The 16249-nt window shown below is 46.0% G+C and overlaps 3 protein-coding genes and 1 pseudogene across 3 annotated transcripts; all 4 read right to left on the reverse strand.

The window, feature by feature from the left end:
• Positions 1–1409: 1409 nt before the first annotated feature.
• Positions 1410–2378, reverse strand: LOC123782560 (olfactory receptor 52B4-like). Its single transcript, XM_045782807.2, has one exon. It carries the CDS (start codon positions 2376–2378, stop codon positions 1410–1412), a length of 969 nt encoding a protein of 322 aa, XP_045638763.2.
• A 4638-nt stretch (positions 2379–7016) lies between these two features.
• Positions 7017–7598, reverse strand: LOC123782517 (RNA polymerase II subunit A C-terminal domain phosphatase SSU72 like protein 3 pseudogene; annotated as a pseudogene).
• A 2234-nt stretch (positions 7599–9832) lies between these two features.
• Positions 9833–10801, reverse strand: LOC148108744 (olfactory receptor 52B4-like). The gene has a single exon (XM_087868547.1). It carries the CDS (start codon positions 10799–10801, stop codon positions 9833–9835), a length of 969 nt encoding a protein of 322 aa, XP_087724673.1.
• Positions 10802–15214: 4413 nt separating this feature from the next.
• LOC148108745 (RNA polymerase II subunit A C-terminal domain phosphatase SSU72 like protein 3-like) lies at positions 15215–15796 on the reverse strand. Its single transcript, XM_087868548.1, has one exon. The coding sequence runs from the start codon at positions 15794–15796 to the stop codon at positions 15215–15217; it is 582 nt and encodes a 193-aa protein (XP_087724674.1).
• Positions 15797–16249: the final 453 nt, after the last annotated feature.

The raw sequence follows: 16249 nt of genomic DNA on the forward strand, positions 1-16249 counted from the left end.
GGTACACAATGTGACATTTTTATATATTTATACATTGTGAAATGATTACCAAAATCAAGCTAATTAACATATTCATTACCTTTCGTAGTTGCAATTTGTGTGAGGGGGTGAGAACACTTAAGATCAAATCTCTTAGCAAATTTTAAATATGTAATAAAGTATTATTAACTATAGTCACCATGCTGTCCATAAGATCTCCAGAAGTTATCCATCCTGCATAACCAAAATATTGTGCCCTTTGTATGTGATTGTCCAGGGATATCACAAGATATCTCAGAGGATGAGAAACTCAGTGAGGAATTATTTTACAACTTCCAAGACCAGAGCACTCACTGCTCTCAGTTCATAGCAGCCAAGAGCAGGCTGCCTCACAAAGGGCCACTTTGGTACATTAATTATTTTCAATAAAAGCTATTTAAGAAACAGTTGATGCAAGAACTCTCAGACCCATACGGTCCCCCTGAAAGCAGAAGACAAAGCTCCCACATGAAGAATACCCTCCCTGTACCAAGTAAAAAGACAACCTTATCACCAGAGATAGGGACTTGAAAGTTGGGAAAACCATAGAAACAAACCTTGTTGTTTTTTTTCTAATCTACTACCTCGGAATAAATTCTGCTTAGAATTCCTTACTAATGGGGTGCCTGGGTGGCACAGCGGTTAAGCGTCTGCCTTCGGCTCAGGGCATGATCCCGGCGTTATGGGATCGAGCCCCACATCGGGCTCCTCTGCTGTGAGCCTGCTTCTTCCTCTGCCACTCCCCCTGCTTGTGTTCCCTCTCTCGCTGGCTGTTTCTATCTCTGTCAAATAAATAAATAAAATCTTTAAAAAAAAAAAAAAAGAATCCCTTACTAATTTAAGCTCCCAAACACCTGTTTTCTTTATCCTGTCAATTCCTCACAAATTTATTGTCTCTTTGTCTAAAAAGTATAAAAACTGTCTGCCTCAGTCATTTCTTTAGGTCTCGATTTCATTATTGGGCTTCTGTGTGCACATAATAAACCTTTGATTTTTTTCTCATGTTAACCTGTGTCACGTCAGTATAATTCTTGTCCAGCTTGAACACCATGAAGGATAGAGAAAGAATTTTTCCTTCCCTACAATTTCATCCATTACCAAAAATTAGGCTATTGACCTGGAGGACACATGACTGTGGAAATTCACATATCCAGCCACAGGCTCTGTTCAGGAGGTAGCCGGCTCAGTCAAACATGGCACTGCTCTCTTGTTGCTTTGACAGTAGAAGATGCAAGTCTCTGTCACCTTCCTGGTGAACATGCTTCAGAAATAGAGTTCACTGAGCTATGTCCTAGAGATTGAGCTTACCACTAGTGTTTTCACCCACTGCTTCCACAGACCACGTCATCGATAACTAGAGATGCTGAAAATGCTATATTCCTCTGCCAAGGTTATTTCTGCTTTGGAAAAAATACGTGAGCCACCTCCTCTCGGATTTGCTTGGTCTTAATCCCATAAATAACGGGATTCATCATAGGTGGAACCAGAATGCAGACATTAGCCAATAAGATGTGGATATGAGGCGGAATGTGGCGTCCAAACCGCTGAGTAAGGGTTGTAAAGATCGCAGGCCCATAAAAGAGGACGATGATGCAGACATGGGAGCCACATGTGTTAAGAGCTTTGTGGCGAGCCTCTCGGGAAGGCATGTGGAAGACAGCACGGAGAATCAGCACATAGGAAACAAAAATTAACAGGACGTCTAAGACCACTGTCGACATGATGACAAAAAGTCCATACCAGATGTTCACACGAATGTCGTTACAAGCATATTTGGCCAAACCAATGTGTTCGCAATAGGTGTGTGGGATAATATTATTTTGGCAGAAAGTCAATCTTTTCAAAAGAAATATTATGGGGAAAATCGTGCAATAACTTCTCAGGAAGATGGTCGCACCGATTTTCCCGATCAGAGCACGTGTAAGAATAGTGGTGTATCTCAGTGGGTAGCATATGGCAACGTAGCGGTCAAACGCCATCACCAGCAAGACCCCCGACTCAGAGATGAAGGTGCAGTGGATGAGGAAGAACTGAGTGATGCAGCGATCCAGGGAGATCTCCCCAGCACGGAACCAGAAGATGGCCAAGGCCTGAGGTACTGTGCAGGTGGAGAGGACAACGTCTGCCGCGGCCAGCATGCAGAGGAAGAGGTACATGGGTTCATGGAGGCTGCGCTTGGTGAGGATAATGCCCACGAGCAGGCTGTTCCCAAGCAGGGCGATGACATAGGAAATGCAGAAGGGGATGGAAATCCACACGTGCTGCTCTTCTAGCCCGGGGATGCCCAGGAAGTAGAAGACGGTGTGGCTGACACCAGTGTGGTTTAAGGAAATCACACCTGTGGAGACTACCAGAGACATCACCTTCAATTTATAGACAGAGCTGAAAATACAAATTTTCCTGCAATCTTCTTTGTGAAGACACTAGGATCATTTGGCATACCTCACACTCTCCATCTTCTGTGAACACGCAAACAATAAGAAACATAAAAAGTCAAAGGACATATTCTCTACCTCAACGAGTGATAGTCTAATTTGACATATATGTAGATGGCCCCAGCTAATCAAGTAAAACACATTATTGTATGTATTTCTCCTACAAACAGAGGATTATGAATATACAAAGGAAATCATTATATGTATCTGGAAAGGCTGTAACAGATATTTCTTGAACTTGACTTTGTAGTAGGTAGTTCATGATAAGGAAAAGAATGAAAAGGGAGGGAAGCAAGAGAAGAAAATGTGGGTTTTCAAATGAAAGTATAGCAAGTTCACTGAACAGTGTTTATTCAGCTCCAGGTAGCTGTGCATAGGGAATACTGAAGAGAGCAGGGTGGTGTTTGTTCAGGCAGATCTGGCCTAACTGATGGACATGAGATTTGAAATCTCTCTGACTTCACCACATTATGGGCTCACTTGCAGAGAGGGTCAACAGACCTTTTAGAAGTAACGTTGACGGAGTCCGTGTACCTGAATGAGGCACTGCTCATGCTCACACCTTAGGAAACTAAGTTTAGAAATGACTGAATTTGGAAAATAAGGCATTATTGCTGGAAAGGGATGTGCACGATATTTGGGGGGGGGGGTTTCTGCAGGTGGAAATCTTATCAACTCGTTCTTAGTATACATTCATTCATCCATTCATTCACTTGGTCATTCAGGAAGCAGTAACTGTTTTTCAGGCACCATATTATAAACTGGGGAAATAGAAGAAATGGGAATTTGCCTGAGTTCTGCCCTCCTGGTTTGACAGGAAATCACATTTGTAAGCAGATAGGTTGAAGAATTGAAGATAAATGCTAATACTCCTAGTGACGGAATATTTAAAAACATCTAGCTTAGTAGCTAAGGTGTATCTTACACTCATGAACATTATTTCTTCCATTCCATTATCCTCTTGGTGCCCCTGATTTTTCTTTCTGGGGGAAAAAAATCAACTCCAATTTCTATCCTCCAAGTGCTGGGAGAAATTGTTCTGCCATCAGTCACCAGTCAAAGGAGTACATTCAGCTGGCCTAGGGCAGGGCACTGTCTCCTAAAGAGCATATGGCTTCTCTGTGAGGACGTTTTCTCCAGTGAGGGAGCTGATCTGCAGGATAACCAGTGGGATGGCATCAGAGGGAGGTGAGGGCAGGTGTGTGCCCCACAGACCTGACTGGGAAAGGAAAGAAGAAAATGGCAAGAAGGAAGAGGCCACAGAAGACACAAGCAAAGGCAGGGCTGGAGAGGGGACAGATTACAGAAGCTGGTGAGGGCCAGATGTTTGGGGGAAGGGAGTAGCAGAAAAAATTTTTATTTTTTGAACTTTTTTTTTCCTTTAAGTTGGCTCCACGCCCAGGGTGGAGCCCAGTGCAGGGCTAGAACTCACAACCCTGAGATCAAGACCTGAACTGAGATCAAGAGTCAGTCGCGGGGCACCTGGGTAGCGCAGTCGTTAAGCGTCTGCCTTCGGCTCAGGGCCTGATCCCAGTGTTCTGAGATCGAGCCCCACATCAGGCTCTTCCGCTATGAGCCTGCTTCTTCCTCTCCCACTCCCCCTGCTTGTGTTCCCTCTCTCGCTGGCTGTCTCTCTCTGTCAAATAAATAAATAAAATCTTTAAAAAAAAAAAAAAAGAGTCAGTCGCATAAGTGACTGAGCCACCCAGGCATCCTGAAGACATTTTATTAATAGGCGCCAGTGAGAGAAGGCAGGGAGCTCAGAGGTTGAGGATTTGCCTGTTCAACTGGTCTCCTGACCAAATTAAGATGACTTTGGTCTGACACATCCTCAACGGCCCATTCAATGCCCCTGCCCTGTAGTTCCCTCCTCATATCTGCCTGAGACGTCCCGGGCTGCTTCCCATGCCCAGCTTTGGGAAGCCCAGCAGAGATCCCAGTCATTCTCTGGACTCTTGTCATGTTTGCCAAGAAGAGTTTGAAGTAAGTCAATATCTTTTCTGTTTTCTCATGTCCCACCTAATCATTAGAGCACTTGCCACGTATTAGATTACTTCTTTCTTGAGCAAACTTCATTAACCTCAGCTGCCCATGGACTCTCAACCACCCTTCCCACACCACCCCCTCCACTTCTGCTGTAACCAACCATTGGTATCGCTGGTCTTTACCATTCTTTGTGCACAAAAGTCCTGTCCCCTCTGGCCTTCCGGGGATGTGGCACCAGCCTAATCTTTACCTTGATCCTGGCACCTGCCCCTCTACACACATGTCTAATTCACTCACCAGCTCTTACTGAGATTGGAGATGACATTCAGCTTGTTGGGACTGAGGCACTGGGCTGTTTATTCTCTTTCATGAGAGCTCTTGAGGGAAGTGCTTACATCAGGGCCCCGGGGACACAGCTGTCTCCATCAGCCTTGCCCCTCCTCCAAATGGCCTGAATCCCAGCTCCCTAAGTGCTCTTTCCCTCCCTGGCCCTCACCTGACAGCTTCTCGCCCACTCCTCCCCACCTGCTCTAATCTCCATCCCACACTGAGTGTTCCCATTTATGATATTTCACTACAAAAAGCTCTCCCAGGTAAACCAGGCCTCTTTAATACCTACACTGGCATTAAATATTGAATTCAAGTAATGAATAGTAAAGTTATTTTTCGATCTGTAATATCCATACATGTAATATGCAAAAATTTTCAGATTTTTGTTCTTCATGTAAAGGATGATGTCGCAGTTATATTCATCCCAGGACTAGTCATGAGATTCATATTTTGAAGCCATAAATAATGAATTTTCATTCTTTCCTAAGGGTTCATAAACGTCCATGCATAATTTGTAAATTACATGGGATTCTTGAGATTCGTGACACATTTTATTTCATTTGCCTTCCTAGTGTATCATTCTGCTTAGTGCTTGCTCATCAAAAATCCACATTTATGGTTGCTGGAAGAAAAAATTCTCCTGCTTTGTTTATATTCTTTTATAACTAATTTCATTTGGTTTTCCTCATCCTGAATGTAGGATGTGAACTTTTTCAATTGGAAATAACTTTATATTCTAACTGATTATAAAAGCAATCTTGTACAGTATTGTTTTAAATTCGATAACAAAGACAGGAAGGAGAAAGTAACCCCACCTTCAGGGGAAAAAAAAAAAAAACGTGTCTTTTGATATAAATGCATATATTATCATAGCTAGTTCTCCATATTTTATGCTCTTCTAAAAAACTCATATTAGTGAAGAGAAGGAAAAATTCTTTTCTATCGACCAAAGTGTTCCAGCTGGACTAAGAATTAAAGTGACATGAGATAGATTAACAGGAGAAAAAAAATCAGTTTTATTATGTGCTCATCGAAGCCCAATAATGAAAGTGAGACCTAAATAAATGACGAAGGCAGACAGTTTTTATACTTTTTAGGCAAAGAGACAAAAATCTTTAATGAATAGACAGGATGGCTCAATTAGTAAGGGATTCTTTTTTTTTTTTTTTTAATTTATTTGACAGAGCGAGAGACAGCCAGCGAGAGAGAGGACACAAGCAGGGGGAGTGGGAGAGGAAGAAGCAGGCTCCCAGCAGAGCAGGAAGCCCTATGCGGAGCGCGATCCCAGGACCCTGGGATCATGACCTGAGCGGAAGGCAGACCCTTAACCGACTGAGCCACCCAGATGCCCCAATTAGTAAGGGATTCTAACTAGAACGTGGGCTGGGGTAGCTGATTAGTGCCAAGTAACAAGGGATGCTTGTAGAGACTTCTGGGCTCTAAATTTCTCACTCCTGGGGTTAAGGATGTCTCTGCCTGTTGGGGCAGGGTGCGTACTGTCACCAGCATGACAGAAAGGCCAGTACGGGTTGTGTCTCTGCACAATGTCAGCTTTATTTAATCATAAAGCAAGGTTAAAGCAGGTTCAGGCTTCCAAACTCAATGACATTTCACTATGCATTTAACTTGGCTTCATACCCGTCACATAAAGCAAAGCACAATACAAAGTCACACAGCAAAGGAGCTACCACAAGGGCTAAGAGATTAAGGAACCAAACCAAAGACGGTCCGAGCGTGCGCAGGTGAGATGGGGCCTCGTCCAGCCTGGGTCCCTTGCGGCTCGTGCTGCTTCAAGTTCACGCAGTGCAGGATCTCTGTTATGTTCCGAGATCGGTCGGCCAGGGCCTTGGGCACCAGGTGCCTTCACTGTTTCTTCGCTGAATATCCTTCCACGAATCACTTGTCCTGCGCTCCATGATGAACTTCCCTTCGCTCATCTGCAAAACGCAGGCGATGGCGGTGACTTCCTGGCAGACCCACGCGAGCGCCGAATTGCTTCTTCGGTCGAAAGTACCCAGAACAATGTGCCCAGGTTTGGACCATCCCCATGACTCCTGGCCCTTGTCCTCCTTTCCCGAGGAACGCTTTTTCTTGCTCAACTCTGCCCCGGTGGCATATACCTAATGATCATAACGACAGAAGTTAGTGGGAAGGACGTTAAAACCCCTTCTCACAGAAAATACGGACTAGTCCAAACTCCACACGAAAGTTGTTCCCGAACGAAGGCGCCGACTCCAGCCAAGCCCTTCAGTAGAAGCAGACCGTGTGAAGAAAGCTCTTTCCTGTTTTCTCCTCCGCCGCCAGCAGCAGCTGATCCAGACTGTCCACGTCGTCCGCCTGCTGCAGGCTCTGGCACAGCTCGCAGATGACGAAAGCCCCGACGGTGGCGTCCTCCAAGGTGTCTGCAATGTCCACGTTGACCACGTGCACCAGCTGGAAGGTCACCTGCTCCCTGGCACACAGCTCTTGCACCACTCGGTCATAGACACCCTCCTCGCAGGTGAAGATGACGTCGAAGGGGTCGCTGCACTCCTGAAACCTTTCGGGGCGCGGCTTGATCTTGTCGTTTCTCCCCAAGAGGTACAGGATCCCGTTCCTGCTGTAGCATTCCCGGTCTTTCCTGCAAAGGTCCTCGTACATCTGCTTATAGGTCGTGGAGAAATCGTAGATCACCGGGCGACTGCGTGAGCGTCCTGGGAGTTTCACCCGAGATCCGACTCCGAAAGACTGAACGCGGAACCCTCTCTTGCGGAGGATGCTGTGCGCTTCCATGCTCCTGTTCACGTTGCTCGTGCACACCACAGCCACCCTGAGCGGGGACGAGGGCATGGTGGCGGCCGCTGGGCGCTGCGGGGGCTGCGGGGGCGCTGCGACCAGGGCGCTGACCACCTGGCTCGGCTCTTCCCACCAGCAGAGTGTCTGAGGACGGGCAGCGGGCTTATTAGAGTCGGTCACCTCCACGGAGTGGGCGGAGACTTCCAGGACATCCAATGGACTCCGTTTCAGCGGGTGGAGTGTCATCTGATCCTGAGACCCATAACCTAATCACAACTGTGAGATGGTTACGTCCACTACACATCGAATCCCAACTAAACCACTAACTCTCCATCAGGGTGTGGCCACCCAGCGCAGGGATGTGAAACCTGCAGTTGGCCGGTTGGTCTACATGGAGAATGAGGACTGAGGTTGACAGTGCCCCGGTCAACTAGGCTAATTGTAAGCATGTCACTGTTCTGCAGTAACCTGGTCAGGAATATGGGTGGAAAATCTGTTTTGAACTTACATCCAATTCAATTCTACACACAATGACATATAAGTATCCTTGCACATTCATACACATTTGGATTTTCTAGAAATGCAATTGTGTAAACTTTAGCATTGTACATAGTTTTGCCCAAAAATTCATACAATCGTTCACCAATGGAAACAAATCCCATGCTGGGCAACATCCCTACTGATAGTATATTAGAAGTTACAACACGGTGTTTTCTGTATTTAATACTCTTAAAATCACAATTCTCAAGGAAAATCAGGCATTGATCTTCCAACTAGCAAAGTGTCCCAGAACAGGAACCAGGTTTATTTATCCTCAGGTATATTAATATTTATTTATGCTCAGTCTCCTTCAAGGAGCGGGTGGAGACTTCTAGGACTTCTTGACTGATTCAGTTTGATCAAGTGTAGTGCAATCTAATCATGCTAATCGTAATTGAATCATAGAACAATCAGATGATTGAATCACCTGTACCTCTAATTCCCTTGACAAGGGTGCTGCTGCCTGGAGGGAGCATTTTTAAATCTGGAGTTATCCCTGTGGGTTCGCTTTTGTATTTGGCTAGAGAGGAGGGATAGGAAAAAGGAAGAAAGGAAGGAAACTTCTGGAGGAAATGGATATGTTCATGGCACAGATTGGGGAGATGGTTTCTCAGGTGTATATTAATCTTCAAACTCATCAAGTTGTATACATTAACTATGTACAGATTTTGTATGTCAATCATACCTCAATAAAGTGTTTTTTAAGGAAATCTTATTATAGCTACGTAAATGTCAACAAGGAGCACTGTTTGGTGGGGCGCCTGGGTGGCTCAGTCAGTGAAGCATCTACCTTCAGCTCAGGTCATGATCCCAGGGTCCTGGGATGGAGCCCTGCATCGGGCTCCCTGCTCAATGAGGAGGGTGCTTCTCCCTCTCCCTCTATCCCTCCCTTCTGTTCATGTTCTCTTGCACGTGCATGCTCCCCCTCTCAAAATAAATAAATCTTTTCTAAAAAATTTTAAGAAGAGTACTGTGTTGGGGCACCTGGGTGGCACAGTGGCTGGGCGTCTGGCTTCGGCTCAGGGCGTGATCCTGGCGTTATGGGATCGAGTCCCACATTAGGCTCCTCCGCTAGAAGCCTGCTTCTTCCTCTCCCACTCCCCCTGCTGTGTTCCCTCTCTCGCTGGCTGTCTCTATCTCTGTCAAATAAATAAATAAATAAAATCTTAAAAAAAAAAAAAAGAATTCCTTACTAATTTAAGCTCCCAAACACCTGTTTTCTTTATCCTGTCAATTCCTCACAAATTTATTGTCTCTTTGTCTAAAAAGTATAAAAACTGTCTGCCTCAGTCATTTCTTTAGGTCTCAATTTCATTATTGGGCTTCTGTGTGCACATAATAAACCTTTGATTTTTTTCTCATGTTAACCTGTGTCACGTCAATTTAATTCTTAGTCCAGCTGGAACACCATGAAGGATAGAGAAAGAATTTTTCCTTCCCTACAATTTCATCCATTACCAAAAATTAGGCTATTGACCTGGAGGACACATGACTGTGGAAATTCACATATCCAGCCACAGGCTCTGTTCAGGAGGTAGCCGGCTCAGTCAAACATGGCACTGCTCTCTTGTTGCTTTGACAGAAGATGCAAGTCTTTGTCACCTTCCTGGTGAACATGCTTCAGAAATAGAGTTCACTGAGCTATGTCCTAGAGATTGAGCTTACCACTAGTGTTTTCACCCACTGCTTCCACAGACCACGTCATCGATAACTAGAGATGCTGAAAATGCTATATTCCTCTGCCAAGGTTATTTCTGCTTTGGAAAAAATACGTGAGCCACCTCCTCTCGGATTTGCTTGGTCTTAATCCCATAAATAACAGGATTCATCATAGGTGGAACCAGCATGCAGACATTAGCCAATAAGATGTGGATATGAGGCGGAATGTGGCGTCCAAACCGCTGAGTAAGGGTTGTAAAGATCGCAGGCCCATAAAAGAGGACGATGATGCAGACATGGGAGCCACATGTGTTAAGAGCTTTGTGGCGAGCCTCTCGGGAAGGCATGTGGAAGACAGCACGGAGAATCAGCACATAGGAAACAAAAATTAACAGGACGTCTAAGATCACTGTCGACATGATGACAAAAAGTCCATACCAGATGTTCACACGAATGTCGTTACAAGCATATTTGGCCAAACCAATGTGTTCGCAATAGGTGTGTGGGATAATATTATTTTGGCAGAAAGTCAATCTTTTCAAAAGAAATATTATGGGGAAAATCGTGCAATAACTTCTCAGGAAGATGGTCGCACCGATTTTCCCGATCAGAGCACGTGTAAGAATAGTGGTGTATCTCAGTGGGTAGCATATGGCAACGTAGCGGTCAAACGCCATCACCAGCAAGACCCCTGACTCAGAGATGAAGGTGCAGTGGATGAGGAAGAACTGAGTGATGCAGCGATCCAGGGAGATCTCCCCAGCACGGAACCAGAAGATGGCCAAGGCCTGAGGTACTGTGCAGGTGGAGAGGACAACGTCTGCCGCGGCCAGCATGCAGAGGAAGAGGTACATGGGTTCACGGAGGCTGCGCTTGGTGAGGATAATGCCCACGAGCAGGCTGTTCCCAAGCAGGGCGATGACATAGGAAATGCAGAAGGGGATGGAAATCCACACGTGCTGGTCTTCTAGCCCGGGGATGCCCAGGAAGTAGAAGACGGTGTGGCTGACACCAGTGTGGTTTAAGGAAATCACACCTGTGGAGACTACCAGAGACATCACCTTCAATTCATAGACAGAGCTGAAAATACAAATTTTCCTGCAATCTTCTTTGTGAAGACACTAGGAGCTTTTGGCATACCTCACACTCTCCATCTTCTGTGAACACGCAAACAATAAGAAACATAAAAAGTCAAAGGACATATTCTCTACCTCAACGAGTGATAGTCTAATTTGACATATATGTAGATGGCCCCAGCTAATCAAATAAAACACATTATTGTATGTATTTCTCCTACAAACAGAGGATTATGAATATACAGAGGAAATCATTATATGTATCTGGAAAGGCTGTAACAGATATTTCTTGAACTTGACTTTGTAGTAGGTAGTTCATGATAAGGAAAAGAATGAAAAGGGAGGGAAGCAAGAGAAGAAAATGTGGGTTTTCAAATGAAAGTATAGCAAGTTCACTGAACAGTGTTTATTCAGCTCCAGGTAGCTGTGCATAGGGAATACTGAAGAAAGCAGGGTGGTGTTTGTTCAGGCAGATCTGGCCTAACTGATGGACATGAGATTTGAAATCTCTCTGACTTCACCACATTATGGGCTCACTTGCAGAGAGAGTCAACAGACCTTTTAGAAGTAACGTTGACGGAGTCCGTGTACCTGAATGAGGCACTGCTCATGCTCACACCTTAGGAAACTAAGTTTAGAAATGACTGAATTTGGAAAATAAGGCATTATTGCTGGAAAGGGATGTGCACGATATTTGGGGGGGGGGTTCTGCAGGTGGAAATTTTATCAACTCGTTCTTAGTATACATTCATTCATCCATTCATTCACTTGGTCATTCAGGAAGCAGTAACTGTTTTTCAGGCACCATATTATAAACTGGGGAAATAGAAGAAATGGGAATTTGCCTGAGTTCTGCCCTCCTGGTTTGACAGGAAATCACATTTGTAAGCAGATAGGTTGAAGAATTGAAGACAAATGCTAATACTCCTAGTGACGGAATATTTAAAAACATCTAGCTTAGTAGCTAAGGTGTATCTTACACTCATGAACATTATTTCTTCCATTCCATTATCCTCTTGGTGCCCCTGATTTTTCTTTCTGGGGAAAAAAAATCAACTCCAATTTCTATCCTCCAAGTGCTGGGAGAAATTGTTCTGCCATCAGTCACCAGTCAAAGGAGTCCATTCAGTCCAGGGCAGGGCACTGTCTCCTAAAGAGCATATGGCTGCTCTGTGAGGACGTTTTCTCCAGTGAGGGAGCTGATCTGCAGGATAACCAGTGGGATGGCATCAGAGGGAGGTGAGGGCAGGTGTGTGCCCCACAGACCTGACCGGGAAAGGAAAGAAGAAAATGGCAAGAAGGAAGAGGCCACAGAAGACACAAGCAAAGGCAGGGCTGGAGAGGGGGCAGATTACAGAAGCTGGTGAGGGCCAGATGTTTGGGGGAAGGGAGTAGCAGAAAAAATTTTTATTTTTTGAACTTTTTCTTCCTTTAAGTTGGCTCCACGCCCAGGGTGGAGCCCAGTGCAGGGCTAGAACTCACAACCCTGAGATCAAGACCTGAACTGAGATCAAGAGTCAGTCGCTTAAGTGACTGAGCCACCCAGGCGTCCTGAAGACATTTTATTAATAGGCGCCAGTGAGAGAAGGCAGGGAGCTCAGAGGTTGAGGATTTGCCTGTTCAACTGGTCTCCTGACCAAATTAAGATGACTTTGGTCTGACACATCCTCAACGGCCCATTCAATGCCCCTGCCCTGTAGTTCCCTCCTCATATCTGCCTGAGACGTCCCGGGCTGCTTCCCATGCCCAGCTTTGGGAAGCCCAGCAGAGATTCCAGTCATTCTCTGGGCTCTTGTCATGTTTGCCAAGAAGGGTTTGAAGTAAGTCAATATCTTTTCTGTTTTCTCATGTCCCACCTAATCATTAGAGCACTTGCCACGTATTAGGTTACTTCTTTCTTGAGCAAACTTCATTAACCTCAGCTGCCCATGGACTCTCAACCACCCTTCCCACACCACCCCCTCCACTTCTGCTGTAACCAACCATTGGTATCGCTGGTCTTTACCATTCTTGTGCACAAAAGTCCTGTCCCCTCTGGCCTTCCTGGGATGTGGCACCAGCCTAATCTTTACCTTGATCCTGGCACCTGCCCCTCTACACACATGTCTAATTCACTCACCAGCTCTTACTGAGATTGGAGATGACATTCAGCTTGTTGGGACTGAGGCACTGGGCTGTTTATTCTCTTTCATGAGAGCTCTTGAGGGAAGTGCTTACATCAGGGCCCCGGGGACACAGCTGTCTCCATCAGCCTTGCCCCTCCTCCAAACGGCCTGAATCCCAGCTCCCTAAGTGCTCTTTCCCTCCCTGGCCCTCACCTGACAGCTTCTCGCCCACTCCTCCCCACCTGCTCTAATCTCCATCCCACACTGAGTGTTCCCATTTATGATATTTCACTACAAAAAGCTCTCCCAGGTAAACCAGGCCTCTTTAATACCTACACTGGCATTAAATATTGAATTCAAGTAATGAATAGTAAAGTTATTTTTCGATCTGTAATATCCATACATGTAATATGCAAAAATTTTCAGATTTTTGTTCTTCATGTAAAGGATGATGTCGCAGTTATATTCATCCCAGGACTAGTCATGAGATTCATATTTTGAAGCCATAAATAATGAATTTTCATTCTTTCCTAAGGGTTCATAAACGTCCATGCATAATTTGTAAATTACATGGGATTCTTGAGATTCGTGACACATTTTATTTCATTTGCCTTCCTAGTGTATCATTCTGCTTAGTGCTTGCTCATCAAAAATCCACATTTATGGTTGCTGGAAGAAAAAATTCTCCTGCTTTGTTTATATTCTTTTATAACTAATTTCATTTGGTTTTCCTCATCCTGAATGTAGGATGTGAACTTTTTCAATTGGAAATAACTTTATATTCTAACTGATTATAAAAGCAATCTTGTACAGTATTGTTTTAAATTCGATAACAAAGACAGGAAGGAGAAAGTAACCCCACCTTCAGGGGAAAAAAAAAAACGTGTCTTTTGATATAAATGCATATATTATCGTAGCTAGTTCTCCATATTTTATGCTCTTCTAAAAAACTCATATTAGTGAAGAGAAGGAAAAATTCTTTTCTATCGACCAAAGTGTTCCAGCTGGACTAAGAATTAAAGTGACATGAGATAGATTAACAGGAGAAAAAAAATCAGTTTTATTATGTGCTCATCGAAGCCCAATAATGAAAGTGAGACCTAAATAAATGACGAAGGCAGACAGTTTTTATACTTTTTAGGCAAAGAGACAAAAATCTTTAATGAATAGACAGGATGGCTCAATTAGTAAGGGATTCTTTTTTTTTTTTTTTTAATTTATTTGACAGAGCGAGAGACAGCCAGCGAGAGAGAGGACACAAGCAGGGGGAGTGGGAGAGGAAGAAGCAGGCTCCCAGCGGAGCAGGGAGCCCGATGCAGGGCTCGATCCCAGGACCCTGGGATCAGCCCTGAGCGGAAGGCAGACCCTTAACCGACTGAGCCACCCAGATGCCCCAATTAGTAAGGGATTCTAACTAGAACGTGGGCTGGGGTAGCTGATTAGTGCCAAGTAACAAGGGATGCTTGTAGAGACTTCTGGGCTCTAAATTTCTCACTCCTGGGGTTAAGGATGTCTCTGCCTGTTGGGGCAGGGTGCGTACTGTCACCAGCATGACAGAAAGGCCAGTACGGGTTGTGTCTCTGCACAATGTCAGCTTTATTTAATCATAAAGCAAGGTTAAAGCAGGTTCAGGCTTCCAAACTCAATGACATTTCACTATGCATTTAACTTGGCTTCATACCCGTCACATAAAGCAAAGCACAATACAAAGTCACACAGCAAAGGAGCTACCACAAGGGGTAAGAGATTAAGGAACCAAACCAAAGACGGTCCGAGCGTGCGCAGGTGAGATGGGGCCTCGTCCAGCCTGGGTCCCTTGCGGCTCGTGCTGCTTCAAGTTCACGCAGTGCAGGATCTCTGTTATGTTCCGAGATCGGTCGGCCAGGGCCTTGGGCACCAGGTGCCTTCACTGTTTCTTCGCTGAATATCCTTCCACGAATCACTTGTCCTGCGCTCCATGATGAACTTCCCTTCGCTCATCTGCAAAACGCAGGCGATGGCGGTGACTTCCTGGCAGACCCACGCGAGCGCCGAATTGCTTCTTCGGTCGAAAGTACCCAGAACAATGTGCCCAGGTTTGGACCATCCCCATGACTCCTGGCCCTTGTCCTCCTTTCCCGAGGAACGCTTTTTCTTGCTCAACTCTGCCCCGGTGGCATATACCTAATGATCATAACGACAGAAGTTAGTGGGAAGGACGTTAAAACCCCTTCTCACAGAAAATGCGGACTAGTCCAAACTCCACACGAAAGTTGTTCCCGAACGAAGGCGCCGACTCCAGCCAAGCCCTTCAGTAGAAGCAGACCGTGTGAAGAAAGCTCTTTCCTGTTTTCTCCTCCGCCGCCAGCAGCAGCTGATCCAGACTGTCCACGTCGTCCGCCTGCTGCAGGCTCTGGCACAGCTCGCAGATGACGAAAGCCCCGACGGTGGCGTCCTCCAAGGTGTCTGCAATGTCCACGTTGACCACGTGCACCGGCTGGAAGGTCACCTGCTCCCTGGCGCACAGCTCTTGCACCACTCGGTCATAGACACCCTCCTCGCAGGTGAAGATGACGTCGAAGGGGTCGCTGCACTCCTGAAACCTTTCGGGGCGCGGCTTGATCTTGTCGTTTCTCCCCAAGAGGTACAGGATTCCGTTCCTGCTGTAGCATTCCCGGTCTTTCCTGCAAAGGTCCTCGTACATCTGCTTATAGGTCGTGGAGAAATCGTAGATCACCGGGCGACTGCGTGAGCGTCCTGGGAGTTTCACCCGAGATCCGACTCCGAAAGACTGAACGCGGAACCCTCTCTTGCGGAGGATGCTGTGCGCTTCCATGCTCCTGTTCACGTTGCTCCTGCACACCACAGCCACCCTGAGCGGGGACGAGGGCATGGTGGCGGCCGCTGGGCGCTGCGGGGGCTGCGGGGGCGCTGCGACCAGGGCGCTGACCACCTGGCTCGGCTCTTCCCACCAGCAGAGTGTCTGAGGACGGGCAGCGGGCTTATTAGAGTCGGTCACCTCCACGGAGTGGGCGGAGACTTCCAGGACATCCAATGGACTCCGTTTCAGCGGGTGGAGTGTCATCTGATCCTGAGACCCATAACCTAATCACAACAACTGTGAGATGGTTACGTCCACTACACATCGAATCCCAACTAAACCACTAACTCTCGATCAGGGTGTGGCCACCCAGCGCAGGGATGTGAAACCTGCAGTTGGCCGGTTGGTCTACATGGAGAATGAGGACTGAGGTTGACAGTGCCCAGGTCAACTAGGCTAATTGTAAGCATGTCACTGCTCTGCAGTAACCTGGTCAGGAATATGGGTGGAAAATCTGTTTTGAAC

The sequence above is a fragment of the Ursus americanus genome, chromosome 16 (assembly GCF_024610735.1).
Source record: "Ursus americanus isolate L20-20 chromosome 16, mUrsAme1.1.p, whole genome shotgun sequence".
NCBI lineage: Eukaryota > Metazoa > Chordata > Mammalia > Carnivora > Ursidae > Ursus > Ursus americanus.